A 21053-nucleotide genomic window follows, 5' to 3' on the forward strand; every position below is an offset into this window, starting at 1 on the left:
CAGGGTCACCTCACTGTCTTGAAGGGCTGTACTTTCTCTTTAAAGACCTCCTAGAAGTTGCTTGTGTCTCATTGGCCAGAACTCTAACATCCGGGGCCACAACTAGCACCAAGGGAGGCTGGGAAATGTAGTGTTCATTTTAGATGGTCATATACCTAGCTAAAAATTGGGCACTTTCATACCATAAAAGCAGTTATGAGTGATTAAGACCACAGACTGCCCACAGAGGTGCACTGCCTGGGTTTAGCATTGTCTCCATCCTTCATCGACATGTGGCCTTGGGTAGTTCATGCATTCACTTACTCAAGACATAGTCGGTGAGCCCTTACTCTGTTCCAGGCACTGTTGTAGGAGCTGAGGCTACGGTAGTGACCAAAAAGACAAAACTCTCTGTCCTCAAGGAATTTACATTCTAGTAGAGAGAAATAAAGGCGCTAATGGGTGAAATATACACTGTGCTAAGCAGTATTCTGTGTTGGGAGAAAAACAAAGCAAGGAAAGGGACAAGAAATGCAATTTTAGGCAGGTTCTGGTGACAAGCTGGCATTTCAATGAAGACCCAAAGGATCTCTGGGTGAATGGTCCAGGGAGGGGAAGCACAGTGCAAAGGTCCGGAGGTAGGATCGTGCCTGGCCTCATGGGGAAAGGGAAGGAAGCAGGGTGAGGGCAGGGTGGACCTCGGGGAACACTGTCAGGACCCGGGGCTTTCCTCTGGCTCAAGACGGGAGGCTGGGAGAAGGGGTACCGAGCGGGGAATGTGGTATGAGGACCTCAGGCTGCTGAGTGGAGAACAGGCTGAGGGGCAGACGGAGAGTGAGCACACTGGTTTGGGTGCCACTAGGGTAATCCTGAAGAGAGGGGACAATGACTGGGCCATGGTGGAGGCAGTGTGGTGGGGAAGGTCATCAGGCTGGGTCCACTGTCTCCCCAGGGTGGAGCTGGGAGGGTTTGTGGATACCTTAGCTGTGGGGACATGGTCGCGGATGACTCCAAGTTCACTGGCCAAGTGACCGAAAGAGTGGAGTTGCCCATTTGCCAGGAAGAACACAGTTGAGTGCAGCAGGCTTGGGGATGGGGAGGAGGGAGGCACATTGACAGTTTGGGTTTGATCAGTTGAATTTGAAGGACCTATCATACTGTAAAGTGGGGAGGGCAGGAAGGCCTGTGGATGGATACACATCCCTAGAGTGCAGAAGCCCAGGCTGGAGATAGATATTTAAAGGCAAGATGCTGAAATGAGATTAAGGAAGTCTGGTTATTTAATCTCAGTGTGCCTCACTTTCTTCATCTGGGTTCTGAGGATTAAATGCAGTAGAATAAAAAGCACTTAGATCATTGCCTGGCACATCTGTGTTTGTTGTGGTGGCCATTGTATCTGTCTCAGTTTACTGCACTTACACATGGCGGATGAGTGGTTCAGGGATTGTGCTGGGGTTTCCAGAGGAGGGCTGCCTCCCTTGGCATTCAAGGCTCTATGCAGTTCAGCCCACCTTCCACACTTAACCTTTGACTCTGTCTCCCAGACCTCCAAACCTCTGCTCCCCTCACCCTAGACTGGTCACTCTGGTTCTAGTTCTTCTCTACCACTGTCTCTAGTGACCTAGCACTCTCTCTAATGGCCATTTCTGTACACCCAAACCCTTTTGTCATTTTATGATGCCTCTTCCTCCAAGAAGTCTTCCTCATTCACACCCCCAGCCCCAATCAGACGTGAACTCACCCATTTGGAAACCCTTGGAACCCTTGGGATGCCCGTTCCTCTCTCCCTGGAGCCAAGCCACTCAGGTGCCCCATTGTCTCCCCTGCACCCCAGGAAGGGAAGCCCCATGCGGGCAAGAACCAGTCAGGGGTATCTGTGTACCAGAGCTGAGGGATGGGCACCCAGAGGCACCCACTGTGTCTGCCCACTACAGCTGAGCGAGGCAGTGGTGAGAAGTACATGCAGCAGTGGGAAGACAAGGCAGTCCTAGGCCACTTGTCCGGGAGGACAAGTCCTATATTAGCTGCTGGAGCTTGAGGAGGGAGCCATCCTGGGCCTGAAGCTGTCAGGGAGCCTTCACAGGGAGGCCAGGGAGAGCAAGCTCAGCGTGAGTCAGAGTATCCCAGTGCTTGGAGGAAAAAAGGGGTGCCTTCTGCAAGGCCTGGAGGTAGGAATGCTCCAGGCTTGTAGAGAAGACGTGCAGCAGGCAGTGACAAGACCGAGGACACCCGTCCAAGGTGTCTCTGTAAGAAACCGGATTGAACATACCTTGGCAGTCCAGCGTTCAGGGAGCTGGGGTAATGCCCAGATTTCATTGTCGTTGTTGACACACAATGTTATATTAGTTTCACGTGACTGACCCCATTTTTGAGCTCAAAATGGAGGACTCAAGGTCTGACAAGGGTCAGGGTGCCCCCTAGAGTGGAAACCAGGCATTATCCTCAGTGCAGGTGGGACAGGCACTCAGGTCACACTGCGCAGGGGCAGCGGCAGGGACCTGTGCTCAATGCAGGCTCCTCCTGCTCCTCCGTGTCCCCAACCCCTAGCCACCAGGCCGCCTACTGGCGTGTGAGCTGTGAGATGGAGATCTCCATAGTGCAGGGGTTGAGGCGGGCTCGGGGACCAGCCTGGCTGGGTCTCAATCCCAGCCGTCCACTTACTGGCAGTGTACGCCAACACCGAACACCTCTGTGCCTGGTGAGACTAAAAATAGGCTGATTGTGTAGATCCAACAACTGAGAACAGGTAGTGAGGTGAAGCTCAGGATATGTCTCAGCAGGTAGTGTGTGCTCATTGAACGAACGCTCATTAGAATGGCTATTTTTGTTGTGTTCAGTAGCACCACCTTCCTCTGCAGCCCGGCCTGCTGCTGTGGCTCCCTCACCTCTTGCCCGCCCAGGTCTCACCAGGGGCCAGGCTCTAGGCCCGCCTGGGACACCGGAGCTCTGTGCGGCCATGGCTCCCTGGACTCTTGGGAGGCCGAGGAAGGCCCCACCTCTCACGCTCTGCCTCCTCTTTGCAGATTTTAACGAGAACGGCTTCATTGATGAGGAGGACCTGCAGAAGATTGTCCTCCGACTGCTCAACAGTGACGAGTCAGAAGACCTGCTGACTGGCGTCACAAACCACGTGCGTGCCTGGGGCCACACAGGCTGGGTTGGGCCAGGCTGTCACCCAAAGCTGGATGGCANTGGCTTCATTGATGAGGAGGACCTACAGAAGATTGTCCTCCGACTGCTCAACAGTGACGACGTGTCGGAAGACCTGCTGACTGACGTCACAAACCACGTGCGTGCCTGGGGCCACACAGGCTGGGTTGGGCCAGGCTGTCACCCAAAGCTGGATGGCAGGCACGGTGAGGTGCCCTGAGTGATGGGCACACGGCTGGAGGCAACGACCCGCTAAGTTCTTGTCTTTCCTTCAGGATCCTGACTCCCTTCCAGGGTCCCCAAGAGCAGGGCCGAGCCATCCACACTGCAGTCACTGCAGGCAGGTGGCCCAACACANGAAGGGAAGGAAGGAAGGAAGGAAGGAGTGGGGTTTTAACCAGCAAAGACAGGACTGCATTCCCGGCTTTGTAAATGATATGGGTGGTCCTGCCTTGGGGTGCTGCCTGTGTATAGCTGGCCTGACACACAGATGTATTTTCTCTAAGCCTAGGGGACTCTGAGACTGCCTGGAGGTGGTGGCCTTTGCCACTGCCCATCTTATTCCCTTGTCCCAACAACTCCTACGGTCACCAGGAGTTGGGGATTTACATGGGGGTGTGAAGATGCTGGTTGTGGAGCTCAGGGAAAGTTCGAGTATTTCCAAACCTTGTTTCAGACAAAGGGACCTTAACGGTCTTCTATCTTGGTTCAAACACCCTTATGATGATTGGCTATCTCCACATTCATGTTTAACGGTCTTGTTCGGATCCTTCCAGTAATGGGAAGGATCCCGTGCCCCTGGGAGGCAGCCCGTTCATGTCGAACAGCCCTGTTCGATTGCCCTTCCTGTGTTGAGTTGGCCTCTGTTTGCATGTGTCTGCTGCTCCCGGGCCCTGTTCTGCCTTTGGTCTCACAGTCTAAGTGATTTTGATAGTAAAGAATGCCCACTCGAGATGGTTTGACAAGTCAATTAGAAAAAAGGACTAAGACAACTAGACCCTAGAGCACTTGGCCAGGACCCAAGGATAGCGTGTATTTTCTCTCTTCTCTGTGCCTAGAGTCTCTGCCTTGTCAGACGGGAGGCCACATGGCCTCCCCCCAGCAGTCAGGTTTATATCTCCTTGGTTCTGAATGGCCCTGGCTGACTCCTAAGTAATATCTCTCAGCTCTGACTCCAGACTCCCAGAGAGAGACTCTGATTGGCCCAACTCCGGTCAGGTGTCCACCCCTCCTCTTCCAATCACCTGGCTGGGGGGACAGGGCTCTCCTTTCCATCATGGCTGCTATGGGGCCGAGACTTGAGGAGACCCTCTGGAAGAGGGTCCACACTTGACACCACCCCAACTAAGGGTAATTCCTCTTCTTTCATAACAGTCCAGCCACATAACTGAGGCCAGAATCCTGTCTTCCTTGACTTTTTCTTTGAATTGCTCCCATTTCTTTCCATTGGTTTTGGCATTTGCTTTCTGGTGATGCTAAAAGGAGCATAAAGAGGCCTTTGGGTAGGCTTGTGACAGCTGCACACTGGCTATCCCACAGACAGAGGGACACAAAAGGTGGGCAAGGGAGGATGTCTCCAGGACCATTGTGAACCCAGAAACTGGAGGGCACTTTAGATTTGTAGCTCAAGGTGGCTCATGGGATGCTTTCCCTCAGCTCCTTTCGGATTCACTTCTGGGGGTTTTGATGTGGCTACAAAGACCTGATCGGGCAGCCTCAAGGGGGAACCGCTGGAACTCGGAATTCAACCCCCTCCAGGCACTGGGGGACTTTGATCAGAAGTATGATTCTGTTCCTGTCCTTCCCTCACTTCTAGACTATTGTTTACTCAATAAAGCAAAAGAAAATGGCTTTCCCTTGCCCCATCGGTTCATCTTTTGACTACAGGATCGTGTAGCAGTACTTTTTGTTAGTAACTTCTCATTCCAGGGTTGAAGCTTGCCGATGACCAAGAAAGCTGGGATGACCAGTCTTTCTGGGGACAGAGTTCAAATCCCGACCCAGGTCACAGCAGGGACCAGGCCAAATGGGCTGAAGTTCACCAAGAAAACCTACATCCTCCCCTCCCTTCACTGGAGCCACCTCCCAGCACCTTCTGGGGCCGACTGTACAGAGACATGTGTTTAGTGGTCATTCCAGCTGGCGCCTGGCTCCCCAGTCCTTGTCAAGGGAGAAGACATCTTGGCCCCATTTGGCACCCCCAGGCCCCAGAAACTGGGGTTTATTTGCTTTCTATTCATCCACATCCTGGAATGACTTTGGCCACCACAGGGACCCTTTGGGGCCCAGCTGATCAGAGACTCTGAGTCACAGGAGCAGCCCCTTATAAGGCCTTTGAGAGCCAACAGATGCTCTGATGGGCATATGGTTTTTCCCATCATCTGGGAAGGTGTCTAAACACTGGCTCACAGGGGAAGGGCTGCTTCACCCTCACTTGAACCTGCAGCGGTCTCTTTGCCTTTAGGTCCTGACTCACCCATTCAAGAGGTAATAGATTTCCATGGACTGATGGAGTCCCTTGATCAAATCTAAGAGGCACTGGAATGTTGGAGAACTCTTGTCATGTGGGTACACACCTGGCCTGAGGTCCCCATCCCAGATCTGTCTATTGAGGGGCTGTCACCCACATCCTGTCCCCTGCCCCAGCAGGTCTCCCAGGAAGTAGGAGGCAGCATCCAGGTGAGACCAGACACTCCAAAGCCCCAACCTCATGCACATGACCTGGGAACCTATTTCCCCTATTTCCTTGAAGAGCAGCTTAGTTCCACGTCACTCCTTCATGTCCTATTCTAAAAATAGTTCCAGAGGTAGATGCCAAATCAACCTGTCCATTCCAGTCTGGGAAGAATGCAGCAAGCAGTTGCTTTACACAGATTTTCCTCTCAGGCGCTCCAGCATCCTTAGGGGTTGTGTCACGCCTACTCCCCAGTCTCCACATGGGCCATAAGCAGGTTATGTAGTGGAAAAACTAGGGCTTGGGTCAAAAACGTGAGTCACTTCTAAGCTGTGTGAGCGTGGGTAACTTTCTCAGCCTCTCTGGGCTTCAGTGTCTTTATCAGTAAAGTGGGGATGCCATTCCTTCCCTCACAAGTAGTTGTTCGGATTAAATGATGCCAGGCCAGGGCCCAAACTGGAATTCCTTTGCACAGGACCCCCTGTGAGATTGCTCTGGGGTCACTTCACTTTTGTTCTCAGATGTACAATAATGGGGCTTCCTCAGTTACACTAGTGGAAGCCGATGGGAGATATCTATGGACCTGAGTGGCCTGACACCAAGACTCAGGATCCCTCTAGTCCTTGGTTCTACCTGCCTCTACCTCAGGGGAGGGGTGGGGGGGCCCAGTGAGTCAGTGAACACTGTTTTCTACTGCTTTGAACCCCTGAGCTGAGCCTTTGACAGCCCTGAAGACTCGGTGCCAAGTGAGACCCTCAGGTGCTGTCCTGCTTTGGCCAAATGTTCCCAGAGGTCAGAGGAGGAAACCATGGGTTTGGACATGGCTAAAGATTTTATTCCAAAAAGCCAACCTGATCAGGGCCAGGCTCTCAAGCATCATGCTCTGAACTCAAAGTAGAGGTCTCTCCTCTGCCGTTCGTGTGGGGAGACCCTCTTTCCTGAGGGGAACGTCTGGTAGGTCTTCGGGTTCTCGGTGGATACTCTTAAAAGGTGCCATTTCTTCTCTGGGCTCAGAGGAGGACTGGGGGGAGGATGGAGCCAGTGTTACGCAGTGTTCCAGACAGGTGTACCCCGCCACAGCCCCGTGTGTCCAATTTTCTAGCCCACCCTGACCCTACTTGCTGGCTGCTCATAAGCTCAACATCTTGTGAGTCACCCTTCAGTCGAGATCAGAATAATTTGTATTTGCACAATGGCACGGTGGTGAAGACAGAGAACATGGGTGTCAGACAGACCTGGGATAGATTCTGGCTCAACCCCTACTGGAAGTTATTGTGCTAGTGGTGATGGTGATGATGGTGATGGTGGAGATGGTGGTGGCAGTGGTGGTGGTGATATGACGGTAATGGTGGTGATGGTGGTGGTGGTGATGGTGGAGATGGTGGTGGTGGTGATGGTGGTGGTGGTGATGGTGATGGTTGAGATGGTGGTGGTGGTGGTGGTGATGGTGGAGATGGTGATGGTGATGAGGGTGATGGTGGTGATGGTGATATGACAGTAATGGTGGTGGTGGTGGTGATGGTAGTGGTGGTGGTGGTGGTGGTGATGTGACGGTGATGGTGATGATGGTAATGAAAGTCAGGAAAGGGCAGGGTCTTGCCCCAGGCCACAAAGGTGATCAGGCAAAGGGCTGAGTGCAGGTACTGACCCTCTTACTCCCAATGACCTGGTTGGCCTTCTGTATTGGGTGTGAAGCCATCAGCAGATTCTCCATGGAGAAGAAATGGAGCTAGGGTGTCCTGGGCTCCCCGCAGCGGTGGGAGGTACAGATTCTGACAAGAGTGATCTCAAGAGGAAATATGTCCCCAGGAGAGGCCCCGCACTGTCTCCAGGTTTGGTTTGACTCAGAGCCACCTAAGGCATGGAAACGGACAGCTCAGGGTCCTAAGCTCGGTGACAGGAGATCTGGGTTTCTACCCAGAGCTTCTACCTCCAACCAGACTTGCCACCTAGCACACGTTTCTGAGGCCATCACTAAGCCTCAGTTTCCCTATCGATTAAATGGGCCCTTTTATCTTACAGAAAAGAACATACAGGCAGTTCAATTTTTGTCTTTAAAAACCATTGAAGTCAGTAGAAAGAGTTGCTGCCTTACTAATAATGGTGGCGAGGCTTGGGGATCTTGAGGCAAGCAGAAGGTGAACAAGTAGTTGGAAACCCAAGATCTTTCCATTGACCTCTTGATCCCTCCTTCCCCACACAATGCCTTGGCAGCACAGATTTCTGATTTCCGTGCCTTGGTGTCAGGAGAGAGAGCAAGGGAACCATGTGCCTGGATTATCTCAAAGGGCAGAGCTGCCCTTCCCTGGGAAAAGCAGCTCTCTCAGATAAAAGGAGTGAGCTTCAGGCCGTGGGGGACTTTCATATGTTGTTAGATGGACAGTTGGATATTGAAAGATATTTTGAAGTCCCAAGGAGAACATTTTCTGAGTCTGGTTGGGATGGGGGTGGGGGGAAGTCAATTTCCTGCTCTGTGTCGTGCCCTCTGTGTCCACCAGAGGGCAGCAGTCCCTTGCTACTCAGAAGCGGCTGTGCCCAGGTTTGGACGAGTGTAGCTGCAAGGCTGCCACTGCGGGGGGGGGGGGGGGGTGAAGCCTGCAGGGTTCAGGCCAGCAAAGATGACGGGGTTGCTCCCCACCTCCCCATGCACTGGGCCAGGGACACACTGGAAACACTCTTTCACGGTTCTGCTCATTCAGGTTCCTGGCATCCTGCTGAGGCTGCCCAAACCTTGATCCCCCTCCTTGCTGTGTGACTGTCATCCTCTGCCCGTAGGCTCCTTAGATCTTGACTCATTTCTCAGTGTGACTGGCTGTGTGCCCGGCTGGAAGCAGGTGCCCCTAGGGCATGTGTCTGTAGCATGCGTGAATGGAGGGAGGGCAGGCACTCACAAGTCGGTGGGGAGGGGGTATCGTTCCCACTCCTTCACAGGCAGCACGAAGTAGGGCACCCGGGGCACCATGCCCGTCTTGTCTAGATAGTACTTCCGATGTTGCTGTGCCATCTACCGCCCGACCCAAAGAAGAGATGACAGGTAGTCAGTGTGCAGGAGTGACCTGGGGCACCCGCACTTCCTGCCTGGCTACACCTGGGCAGGGGGTGGGGCTGTCTCCCCTACCGCCCCTGTTGGTGTCCCCAGCTGGGAGTCTCCCGTCTGTCTAAGGGCCACGCCAGCTTTGCTATGGAGAGTCAAGGAGGCAAGCAACCAGCAGAGGTCAAGTGTGTGAATCCTGGCTCAGCAGGTGGCACAGGAAAGCTCCGTGTGTTTGTGTCTCCCTTTCCCTCCCCCCTGGACTGGGGATGCTCTGCGTGAGAGCCATGGGGGAGAGCAAAGCCCTCGCCATGCCCACCGATACGGTCCCACAATCCCTTGGAGTCTGACAGCGTTGACCCGGTCCTCTCCCTGAGGAGCCTGCCTTCTCACACAGTTCTCTGCCCTGAGGACCAGGCTCTGAAATCAGGCTGCAGGGATGTTTGCAAGAGAAGCGAGGGAGAGACTGGGGTTTCTAGGGACACAGCAGAGAGTGAGCCCTGGCCCCGGTGAGGTGGGCGAGCACGTAGGTGCCTGTGGCCCAGGGGGACATGTCTGCGCCAGGTCCCGGGGAGGCTGTAAGAGCCAGAGGAGCAGGACAGGACTCCGGGGTGTGGGCGGTTACATGCCAGTCTGGGGCTCAGGATGACTTGGGGCACAGCTTCAGAGGGGCTGCTAAGCAAAGAGGTGTCAGGTGGGCACCAGGACCCAGGTACAATCGAGACTAGACTTGGGGCTAGAACCGGGGCAGGGGCTTAGCGGGCTCTGTGTGTGTGTGTGTGTGTGTGTGTGTGTGTGTGGTGGCAGGGGGGTGGGGGGTTCATCCTGTAGGTGAATCTTCGATGTTTTACTCTAGTAGGAAGTAAGCGAGGGTCCACGGGTTCATGGGGCAGGGGTGAGGGTGGGGACATCCCCAAAGGCTCCAGCTCTCCTGGCAGTGGGGTGGGGGCAGCTTGGGCAAAAGCCCCAAGACTCCCCGGGGTGGGGGGTCATCTGGGAAGCAGAGTCCTGGTCCTGTCCCCAGGGCCCCTAGCCAAACTCGCTGGGTTCCCTGCTGGCTCAGGGTCTCGGAGAATGCAAACAAAGTCACTCTTGGAGGGGGAGGGGGAGAGGTCTCCAAGCACCCCACCCCCACCCCCCAGAGGAGGCCCCAGCCAGGCCCAGGGCAGCCCACCTGGTAGAATCCAGTGAGCTGGGTGCTGCGGCCCCCGTCCAGGTTGAAGCGGGTGTAGCTGGGGGTGTGCAGCCAGCGGTCCCGGGTGTGGGAGCGCTTCCTCAGCACGAGGTCGGGGTCGGGGGAGAAGAGGGTCGGGAAGTGGCTGCCTCTGCTGAAGAGAGAGCAGCCCTTCTCCAGGGCTGCGTTGCGGTGGTCCTGGAAGTACTTGAGGGTGGCCGTGCCGTAGGGGGAGCCAAAGGAGAAGGCCACACTGGGAACATGGCCTTGGTACCTGCAAGGGCNAACCGAGGGTGTGGTCGGCAGCTCCCACGGGTCACCTCTGGGCCTTGAGAGGCTTTCCTCAGGTGCGCTGCCAGCTCGGGGCTCCGGGGAAGGGCGAGTGAGGGAGACGCTGGGCCTCTCCTTCCCCCAGAGGCTGGCCATCCCTCCAGACCAGAGGCCTCCTGGGTGGGGGGGGGGACAGAGCACCGGGCCCCACCCGGAGCCCTCAGGCTGCGGGCACGTCACTCTCCGTTTCCTCAGGGTGTGGCCCGAAGAAGGGGAGGCCTCCTGCCACTATCTCATCAGGGGTAGAGAGAATCTAAGAAGTGGGTGGGGACACAGCAGGGACGTGTGATGTCAGACGTGTGGTAGCCAAGGCCTGGGTTCACAGGTTGCAGCCTCGCCCCAGTCAACCACCTCCCGGGGCTCCCCTCAGACGGCTGCGAGGGGCTCCATGCCCCCTGCAGCCACGGCGGCCAGCGAGAGGGACAGGGGACTGGCGGGCGGCGACCCTTGGAGACACAGAGGACACACGCACACACAGCGCGCTGAGGAGCCCTGGTCGGGTGAGACTTGCACAGAGAGGCTTGTTTCGGCCACGGAATCACAGAGCTGACAACGGCCGAAGGGCACGAGTGTCAGACTTTGTGCAAATGACCGAGATTCATGCTTTTCCAGTCAGTGGCTTCTTGCCCCCTATGTGAGACCTCACTCTGACCCCACGGTGCCATCGAAATGGCTTTTGACAGGGGCACCTGGGGTGGCTCAGTCCATCGAGCATCTGACTCTTGGTTTCAGCTCGGGTCGTGATCTCATGGGTCATGGGTTTGAGCCCCGTGTTGAGCTCTGTATTGACAGCGCAGAGCCTGCTTGGGATTCTCTCTCTCCACCTCTCTCTCTGCCCCTCCCCTGCTCTCTCTCTCAAAAAATAAAAAAGAAAAGAAAAGAAATGGCTCTTGACAAGGGCGCCAGGGGTCTCCTACGTCACTGGACAATGTCGACCTCTGCTTTCTTGAAACATGCGTCTGGATTTTATAACACGAGCCCCTCCTTGTCTGCTGGTTTTCACTCACCTCTCTGACCATTCCTTCTTCTCAGTTTCCCCTTTATGATGTGCCTCGTCCGCTCTCTTTTCCCGGGGTCTGTCTGCGCCCACAAGGGGTCCGTGCCAGGGCCTTAACCCTCCCCCACGGTGTGCATGGCCCCTGGTCTACATCTCCAGCCCAGAAGCTCCTCGGACCCCTGCCTGCAGTTGAATACTAAACACCCCCAGCAGATGTCCCAGGCACTATCTACACCCCAACTTCCCCGCATCTAGTACCATCTTGGTGAAGAGCCCTCTCCAGACGGCCAAGTCAGAAAGTCGGCGTCCACCCTCTCCCTCAGCTTCATTCCTCACGTGCAATTTGTCCTCAAGCCCCAGGGCTCCATTTCTGCCCTGAACTTGGGCCACACGGCCTCTTACCTGGACTGTGGGCGCAGCAGCCCCCCATCCTCCTAACTGCGCTCTTAGCTCCCGCCCCTTTCCCGTACTTCCGCCAGAGTGAGCTTTCGAAAGCCAAGTAAGTCCTTAGCATGGCATTCAAGGCTGCCTGTGAGCTGACTGCCTCCCTCTCCAGCCTCACCAGCCGCCCTGCACCGGTTGTAAAGAGCCATTGGCGGTTTACTGCTCTTTGTCCCTCACACCGCGCACCCCCATCTCTCCCTTGGGTTTCTGCCCCGAGCGCCTCCCCCAGCCATCAAGAATGCCAAACCTGCCCTCTCCCCTGACCCCCGATGCTTGCCCCCCAGGACTAAAGGATACTTTAAGACCTGTCCCGTCACTTCTTTGAGATCCCTTCCCTGGACCTAGCCAGGCGGTCCTGCTCTCCCTGCTGCGCCAGGAGCCAGACCTCGCTCCCAGTGCCCTTGTCTGTTTTCATGCCTTTGTCTCCGTCACCAGACTGGGAGCCTCTTGAGCACAGCTGGGGCGTGTCTTACTCACCTTCACATCCCCGGGGCTCGCACACGGTCGGAGTCGGAAGTGTTTAGGAAACAAAAAGATGAGTGGGTACGCACCTACGGCCCCATTCCTCGCACAAATGCCAGATGACCAGGCTGCAGGGACCCCGGGCACCCATCCTGAGGCCTCCCTGCTGTGAGGCCTGACGCCCCACCTTCTCTCAGCCGAGTTCCCTTATCAGCGAGGCCCCAGGGGGTGCAGGGCGCCTGCGGCCACTGCGACATCACATCACAGGCTTCCCTATCTCACCAGGCCAAAGGGCACCGAGGTCCCTGGGGTCAGCACTTCGGGATCACCCGCACCGGCTGCACCGCCACCGGCTGCTCAGGGCCCCCCTGGGCTCCTCCCCAGTAGAATTAGACAGCAGTGCATGGCCTCCTCCTTCCCGTCTTCAGGTGGAAGGCAAGGAAGCCAGGCCCGGTGGTTACTGACGGGGCTTTGAGCTGCTCTCCACCGTAGGCAAAATATAAAAAGGGCCCCTTCCCGGTGCCCGGCCCTCCACAGGCATCCCTGCAGCGCCTTGTCAGAGCCTTGAAGCATTAGAGGTTGCCTGGGCGCAAGCAGGAAGTGAGGGGAGAAGCCGTCCACCGCACCCAGGCCCCTGTGCAGCCTCGCCTCTGCTGCCCTTGAGCCCACGACGCTGGGGACCCCAGCCCTCTCCCTCCTGCCTCTCCTGGCTCCGGGCCTCCTCCTGTCCTGGAACGATGGTGGGGCTGGTGATGCCTACTAGGTCACCTCGGCCACTTCCAGGACAGGGTCCTTCTCTCCTCGCCGTGGTTTACCCCCTCCTGGGTCTGGAGACTACCCCTCCTGCCCCTCCCAAGGTCTCATGCGTGCAGTCAGCCCCTCCGTGTTTCTCTCAGCCTCTGCCCTCCCTCGCGCCATCTGTAGCCTCCCCTCTCCTGGCTTCTCCTCTGCCTACAAAGATGCATGTTTTTGTGCATTTGTCCCCGGCTTTAAAATCCCCAGTGGGCCTTGCTGCCTCACTTCCCCCCTCCTCTTCTTTTATTCCCGAACTTCTCTGTGGATGGACTACTCTGTTCCTTCTGCCTTTGCTTCGTCCTCTCCTGTTCTTTCCTCGACCTCCCTCGGACTCCCTCGACCTCAGACTGCTGACCCACCGCTTAAACGTGGGCCTGTGTTTTTTCATTAAGGTACCGTGAGATCATCCAATCTCCCAATGCACGATCCGCGCCTCGCCCTCTCTCTGCAACACTTGCACTGGGGCAGAGATCGTTTGCAAGACACGGAAGCTGAGCGGACAAAGCAGAGTTCCTGAAGGTTCTCTGTGCTGGGTATGCAACCTAATAAACCTATCAGCTCAACAGCTAAGCAGTCACAGATAAGCAGTAGGGAGATGCTTCTTCCTGCCACCTGCCGAGTCCTTCCTTGAGGAGGGAGCTCTCCAAGGACAAGCCTCCGTCCCCTCCTTGCTTTCCCATCTGAGGGTGGAAGGGCATCGGATGGGTGGGCTGAAGAGGGAAACGAGGCTTGTTGGGGCCCACCCCGCACTCCCCCTTTTCCTTGGAAGCAAGCAAGCCCACGAGACTCCTGTGTGCCCTGTTTTGGCTGGACACACGCTGCCCTTCAGGAGGAAAACCTGCCCGTGCCAGCCCCGCCTCCTCCTCCCGGGGCTCAGTATCAGCCCTATTCTCCGATATCAGCTTCCACTCTTTCATCCTATTCCTCAAGTGGTTCAGAATGTAGGAGGGAGAGAGGTGCGGCCATCAGGTGCTGTCAAGCCCCAGCAAAAAAGACAAGAAAGCAACAGAATGAAAACTAAAGAAAGGTGGCAAGGACAAGAGCACAACCCAAGGATATCAAACTGGCCAAGCGGTCATCAGCCGCAAAGACAGCGGCCGGGCCTTTCCTAGCATGAAAGAGCTCAGGAAATAAAACAACCCCCAGGCTCTCCTCTTCTGGCAGGAAGTGTGCAGTGACAAAATCCTGCCAATGAAGAGATGATTCGAAAGAAAGGAAGACCCAGGAATGTAGAAATTGTTAACATGACGGGTGGTTAGCTTCAAATCTATTTAAGTGCGGAACTAGAAATATCAGCCAGGTGAAGGCTGCTTGCAGAACAGAGTGTAAATGTTGTAAAACCTGTCAGAGGGAAAAATAATTTCGGCAACAAAACCTGGCTGGGGCGGGGCGGGGGGGTGTAGGGGGAGGGGTGATGACTTGCTAAGCATTTATAAGGCAGAGTCAGCCTGTGGCACCTAAAATGAAAACACGCTGTTGAAAAATACCAATACAGTGATGCTCACCCCTGCATGGTTTTTATTCTCTCTCCCTCTCTCTACTTTAGAGGGATCTTTGATGAATTAATACCTCTTGAGCTGAATTAGCATTTAGCTAATGTCTGGTGATTCTTCCCATTTTATGTCCATGTCTTTCTCTTAAGCTGAGTTCTAGTAAAATTAAATTTCATGATTTTTTCACTTTAAAACAGCAAATATGGCATGATCATATTTTTATAGAATTGCTTTGTCTATCTTCCTAGCCACCAGCCGGCCAGCCAGTCTCTGGGCTTTTAGCTGAATAGACACACAAAGAGAAACTTGGAATGAACTTCACCAAATGCTGACCCTGGTTAATTCCAGGTGTTTGGATTTGGGCTGCTTAGTTTCTTTATGCTTTGTACATGTATTTTTTTTTAAGACAGTGGGATAGTGTTGGGGGTTACTTTACTGGGAAGCTGCTGTGCCCTGGGTATTGGGGATACAGACATCCACACCTCAGCCCTTCTTCCTGCAGCCTACACCCTCCCCTGGTGGGGCTCCACAAAGGGCCTTCCGTTGGGGTCAGGCTTTGAAGAGGGGTCAGTGTGGAGGGGGATGGCCTGGGAGCTGGCTCTTTTCCTCTGCTTACCTACTAGATGCTTCTAAGTGCCCCAGAGTCCCCTTCTCTTCTGACGGACCCTCTCCCTCTGGGAGAGCTCATCTGTGTTAGACTTCCAACACCTCCCATACACCAGAGATCCCCAGATCTGTGTCTCTATGTTTCTTTTTTATTATTTTTTTAAATGTTTTTTTATTTATTTTTGAGAGACAGAGTTTGAGGGGGGCGGGGCACAGAGAGAGAGAGGGAGACACAGAATCCGAAGCAGGCTCCAGGCTCTGAGCTAGCTGTCAGCACAGAGCCCGATGCGGGGCTCGAACCCATGAACCGTGAGATCATGACCTGAGCCGAAGTCGGACACTTAACAGACTGAGCTACCCTGGACACCCATGTGTCTCTGTTTCTTCTCCTGACTATGGGTCTACACAACTCATTGTCCACATAGGGTTTGTCCACCAGTGCCAGACTCAGCCGGAAGAAACCAGCCTGCCCCTCCTCCTGGATGGTCCTGCCTTGCTTAACACCTACAGCCACCCCTCACCTAAGCCAGAAGCCAGGACTCACCCCATCCTCCCTTCTCCATCCCCCTTCATACCCCTCTTCTGCCCAAGTCCTCAGACTTTCCCCACCACAGCCCGCCTCCCTCTTCACTCACCGGGATGCTCTGTAATCTCCTAGCCAGGCTCCCAGACCAAAATCTCACCCCTATAGCCTGATGTCCATGCTGCTGCTGGCATGATCTTTCTCAAACATGCATCACATCACTGTGGTCACCTCTCCCTTCTTGCTTCCCCACAAGCGCCCAATACCCCAGAAGTATCACATCTCTGGGGACTCACATGCGATCCGCACCCCTGAGGCTTTGCACACACTTCCTCGACCTGGGATGCTGTGTCCCTGGCAGGGGGGAAAGAGGGTCCTCCCCCACTCCCAGAGCCACGGCTCTCTGTTGCCTTCCCTAACCTCACACCCTCTGTCTAGCATGCATGTCACATTTCATCCAGTCAGGTGCACATTCATCCATCTCCTCTGCGAATCTGTGTTCTCTTTATCCTCGGCACCTACGCAGCACCTAACCCAGGACAAGTGCTCAATAAATGTCCGCTGGAGGAAGGAGAAGTCCAGAAACCCGGGGGGTGGGGGTGGGGGGGCACCATGTCCCAGAACACTGCTTTAAAGGGGCTTGGCTCTGATCTGCAAAGTGAACGCAGCGTCCCACCCACAGTGGCCTTTGCGTTCATCCTTGGAAGAAAGGAGCTATAGACATGTGACGTGTCCCTGGGATTCTTGTCTTCACCACCCCCAGGCTCTCTGCCATACTCCTCCTCTGCTCCCCGCTTTTCCACCTTCTCTGAATGCCAAGATATTTGCATCCCAATAGAATAGAAGTCCTCTCCTCCGCAATCCTCTTGAGGCTCTGCTTCCCCTGGGGATCCTATTCAGAACTTGCTGCTCAGGAAGAGGGACACGAGTGTGAGTGCGTGCACATGGGTACACACGGTCACATTTCTTTAGCACTCAGAGGGCACGCCTTGGCTAGCCACGCCTGTGTCCCTTGTATGCCCTTGCATCTGTGTGCCTTGAGGGTGACCCTGTGTGGTTCTACCGTAAAGTTTCCAAAGGCCTGTTTTTGGTGGTCATGCGGCTGGCCAAGGTGGAGAAAGCAGAGGGGAATGAATGACTGGTTTTGTAACAGGGCATATGACTGTCCCCATGGCACTGCCACACCTCCCCTTTGGCCCCCTCATCTGCTGCCTGGCTCCTCGCCCACCTGCATACAAGCTGGGAGACGGCGCTCAGCGGGGTCCCTGGCAGCCATTGTGTGTGTGTGTGTGTGTGTGTGTGTGTCCCTGTGCGTACAAGGAGTGTACAGGGAGCAAAATGGCCCCATAGCTGACATTAAAATTAATTACCATGAGCCATCAGAGATCCCTTGAGCAGCCTTATTAACTAATTAACTACGACTATTCGGCACATCCTCCTTCCTCTTTCCGTGAGCACTCTCCTCTCCACAGCACTTCCTGCTGAGCACAGCGCCTTCAGATCTTTCCCCTGGGCAAAAACTTTCAAGGGCTCCCCATTGCCTATGAAATGCAGAAGGACCCAGCGAAGTCTCCAGGCCCTGCCTGACTGGGGCCTTCAAGCTTCCCACCCACATCCACGTCCTTCCTACTCCAGCCCAATAGGCCATCTGTGGCTTTGGAGGCAGGACCAGCCAGCACCTCCACCCCTGCCTTCCCTCAGGCCATCCCCTCCGTCCCCCAAGATGCTTCTCTCCTCCTCTCCCGACCTTGTGGCCTCAGCCCCCAGGTCCGTTTCCAACACCCGCTTTTCCATGGAGCTGCCCATAGGCCTGCCTGTCCTCTCCCTTGACCCATCTGTGCCCTTTAGGACCCTGTCTCTGTCCCACCTCACATTCTTGCTGTGTAATTACTTGGGCCTTTAGTGTAGTCTTTCTTTCTGAAATATGGACTCCGTGGGGGAGAGAGTGAGGTGTTCTATCTGCATCCCTGGCACTCCTGGCACTCAGTAGCTGCTCTGCAAATATTCGCAGAAACGAACTGCCAAATGGAGGCACACATTTTTAAGGGCTGATGATTCTTCTGGAAAGAAGGAGGGTCCCTGTTATGAAGCCTAGGTCTCCAGGGGCCTCTGACCCCCAGTTTTTAGGAAGCCTCCCCAGTTCTTTAGGGTTGCGTGAGAGGCATCAGTTACCTGATGACACGGAGTCTCCTATGTCCCTTTGACAGATGGCCTTTGTTTTAAAGCCCAGGATGCGCCGGCCTGTCTGGCTGCACCTCCAGGGCCAGGGCCAGGGCTCGAAGGGAAAGGGCTCCCCTCTCCTGACCTGGACTGCACCTCTCTCACCCAGGAGGTGAGGTCTCAGGTCTGAAGTGGCCGACAGGAGGCGGGCGTGTGCTAGCGGCAGTTTGTCCTGGCTCATACTGGCTGAAGAGAGCCGATGATTACATGTCTAGGATTTTTTTGAGCTGTTGTTAAACAAGCCAGTCTTTAATGTTAAATTAAAAAAAAAAACAAAAACACTTTAATTATATAAAGTCACAGTGAGAGAAATCATATTGAAAACCAAGGTAATAAACACGTGTACTCATCAACACCTAATCATATCGTGTTTCACTACGGTCTGTGTTCATGAGGTTAGCTGTGTCTCCTGCGTCCGTAGGGGGGAGTCAGTGTGTGTGCTGCTTGGGGTTCTCTCCCCGGCTCTGCAGTGTGACACCATTTTGGTGGCCTGAAATCAGCCATGGTGGGAGCGTCTATACCCCAGATAGTAGATGAATGCTATAAATCAAGACACCCCCCTCTCTGCCCTCAGAGAGCTGGTTGTCAAACATTTACCAGCAGATCTATTGTGTGGGGGGTCTTGGGAAGTGGATACAGCCACCTTGTGGGGCCACCTGCCTGACAAGGGCCACCCTCCTGAGAGTGGAATGCACTGATTTTAGGGTCCTGGGGCCCGGGCCCAGCTCAGCAGCAGATAAGGGCATAGTTGCTCTAGGAAAATGTAGGGAAGTGGGTATGGGGGGGTGCAAGTCCCCCACTCTTGCTGCCAGCTCCACCAGGGACATCAGGGGCAGGGGTAGCCTGGCCATGAACGCATGGTGGCAGGTCAAGTGTTTGGACTATGAGCCTGGCAAGGGGTGCTGGGAGGCAGAGAGGAGGAGGATGGATACCACTTAGATCTGACCTGCAAGCAAGAGGCGCGGAGCCCCACTGAGCCTGGCCTCATCCCTTAAAAAGCCTTACAATCCCAGGGACTAGGACCCAAGCATCCTCTGCTCACACAGGTCAGAGAGTGGCAAGATGCCCGAGGGCGGTGCGACCCAGAGTGGCAAGGGACCAGACAGAGCACCCTGGCCAACTACTCTGAAGACCAGCATCCTATTTTCCTTGGTGCCCAGAATCAGGCCTTGAATGCTGCAGGGATCTAACTAATGATATTAGATAGCAATGGAGGGATTCAGAGGAGCCTGGGTGCTGAAGTCCCAAAGACCGGGCTGGGTAACTTGCTGGATGACCCTAGACAAGCTGCTTATTTCTCATCTGGGTTGTTGCAAAGGTTTTTGTTTTGTTTTGTTTTGTTTTTTTTTTACAGAAAGTTTGTAAAGAGCCCAGCACAGCGCCTGGCACATAGTAGGTGCTCATACCTGGGGGCTCCCAATGTCACGACAAGGCATCAGGGACCTGGTTCCAGTCCAGCTCTTCCAACACCAGCCTGGGGCTCATGCAAGTCTCCCTCACCCCCGGTCCCAGACCTCAGTCCTCACATCTGGAACAGAAGAGGGCTGGGCTACATGATCTCCAAGGTCTTTACCACTGAGAATATTCTCTGCCCTATGAATCAAACTGGTAAGGGGGGTGATCTGAGTGTCAGAAGAGACTGGCTCTCCTTAAAACCCCACGATTAATGTTTGAAAAGACACAAAAATGCTAATTATCCAAGTGTGGTGGAGAATCTTGGATTCTTTCATTAAGTTAACAAAATTGCCAGTGAGGTAGCATTTAGAAACATAAGAGAACTCCACTCATTCCTCATTGATGGGGATCTTTAGGGAGAGCATACCTCCCCCCAGAAAGATCCATGCCAAAAAAGCCACAGATACAGGCTCAGCTACTAAGACTAGTCCAGTTCATGCTTGGAGGCTTCCTTATGATTCACTCATTACCACAATTTCTAAATCAATCACAGGACAAGGTGTTCAATGGAACTGCAGCCAAGTGGTGTGGCTAGAGAGGGAACCTAGGGTCGTTTCTGAAATAAACAACTTCCCCTGGCAGAGTAGAACATCATTTTGGGGGTGGGGTTAAGGTTCCAACCAGGGACAGTGGGGAGCTTAAGAAAAAAATAGAGTTGTGCATAAAATGAAACCTCATGATGAACACCCAGAATGTGGTGGAAACACCACTATCCAAGGCTGCAAACCTTTGAACTAGACCTTCTGTATTTACATCACAATGAGAACCCATCAAGGGCAGCCCCCTGCTTACCACAATACCTGGCGCATTTCCAGCACTCAACATGTCTAACAGAGGAATGTCCAAATGAATAAAAAAATTAATGGGAAAATCCAAAGCCAACTTTTCTAACACACCTGGCTGGATGGCAGGCGTGCCTCAGAACCCAGTCCCTGCCAGTGTTGGCTGGTGGGAGAAAGAAGACAGTCTTTCACCCCAGAAGAAGAAGTTGGGAGTGGAAATCTCAGACACTTTAACAGAAAGGGTCGAAGAATGGAAGGGACAGTTAGACTTGCATCTCGGCTGTTTGGAGCTTGGAAACAGCCAGAGAAAGGAAAGGTAGGTTTGACCCTGCATCTGAAAATGCTAAAAGCAAGGCATATCTGGGGACCCGCAAGCCTTCAAAGCCAGCGTTGTGTGAGGATTAAGTCAGATCAGTGGGAGAAGTGACCACAAAGTCCAGCAGACAGTGTAGGTTACGAAGCACTAACTACTACTGCCTGTGCAACCTGGCCAGATTCTTCGAGCCCACCCAGGCGCCCACGCGGTCTCCTTTGTGCCTTCATCCAACAAATACTACTGTTGCGTGAATCCTAGGTGCGCCTGCACTGGGCTGGGACCCCGAAAGCCAGCCCCCCCCCCAGCCCCCTCCCGCTCCTCACCCAGNCAGGCGTCTCCACCAGCTCACCACGTGGCTCCCTCTCCTCCCCCTGCCCTGGGCCCCAGGCTGGGTGTGCTCCTCGCTCCCTGGTGACTGACTTCCCATGGAGGAGGATGTGGAGAGAGCCCCTGTCCGTGCCAGTCACCTTCTGCTCTGAGCACGCAACCCCTCCCGGGAAGATCACCCAGCCAGGCGAACTACTGGAGCCCCGGTTCCTTCAAACCCCAAAGGCGCAGGTGGGGAGTAGTCAGCTTCTAGCGGGAGGAGGGCTTTGGGGGGTGGGGGTGACGCTTCCACAGA

General features: G+C 54.6%; 2 protein-coding genes and 1 long non-coding RNA gene across 3 annotated transcripts in view; 2 read left to right on the plus strand and 1 right to left on the minus strand.

Annotated features, from left to right (window-relative positions):
• Positions 1 to 3349, plus strand: part of CIB4 (calcium and integrin binding family member 4) — a 47570-nt gene extending 44221 nt beyond the window's left edge. The window contains exon 5 of the mRNA XM_077774118.1: positions 3003 to 3349. Within this exon, the coding sequence (XP_077630244.1) occupies positions 3003 to 3349 (347 nt within the window). The remainder of the gene's footprint in view (positions 1 to 3002) is intronic.
• A 3267-nt stretch (positions 3350 to 6616) lies between these two features.
• CIMIP2C (ciliary microtubule inner protein 2C) overlaps positions 6617 to 21053 on the minus strand; it is a 14585-nt gene continuing 148 nt past the window's right edge. Inside the window, exons 1-4 of the mRNA XM_077774106.1 lie at positions 21051 to 21053; positions 10009 to 10282; positions 8695 to 8807; positions 6617 to 6824 (exon numbers count right to left, since the gene is read on the minus strand). The exon at positions 21051 to 21053 is cut by the window's right edge and continues 148 nt beyond it. Coding sequence (XP_077630232.1) covers positions 6680 to 6824; positions 8695 to 8807; positions 10009 to 10282; positions 21051 to 21053 — 535 coding nt within the window. The 3' untranslated portion in view covers positions 6617 to 6679. The remainder of the gene's footprint in view (positions 6825 to 8694; positions 8808 to 10008; positions 10283 to 21050) is intronic.
• Positions 20779 to 21053, plus strand: part of LOC144239895 (uncharacterized) — a 1720-nt gene continuing 1445 nt past the window's right edge. Inside the window, exon 1 of the long non-coding RNA XR_013337515.1 lies at positions 20779 to 20989. This is a non-coding gene — a long non-coding RNA (uncharacterized LOC144239895). The remainder of the gene's footprint in view (positions 20990 to 21053) is intronic.

The sequence above is a fragment of the Crocuta crocuta genome, unplaced genomic scaffold (genome assembly GCF_008692635.1).
Source record: "Crocuta crocuta isolate KB4526 unplaced genomic scaffold, BGI_CrCroc_1.0 scaffold246, whole genome shotgun sequence".
Lineage (NCBI taxonomy): Eukaryota > Metazoa > Chordata > Mammalia > Carnivora > Hyaenidae > Crocuta > Crocuta crocuta.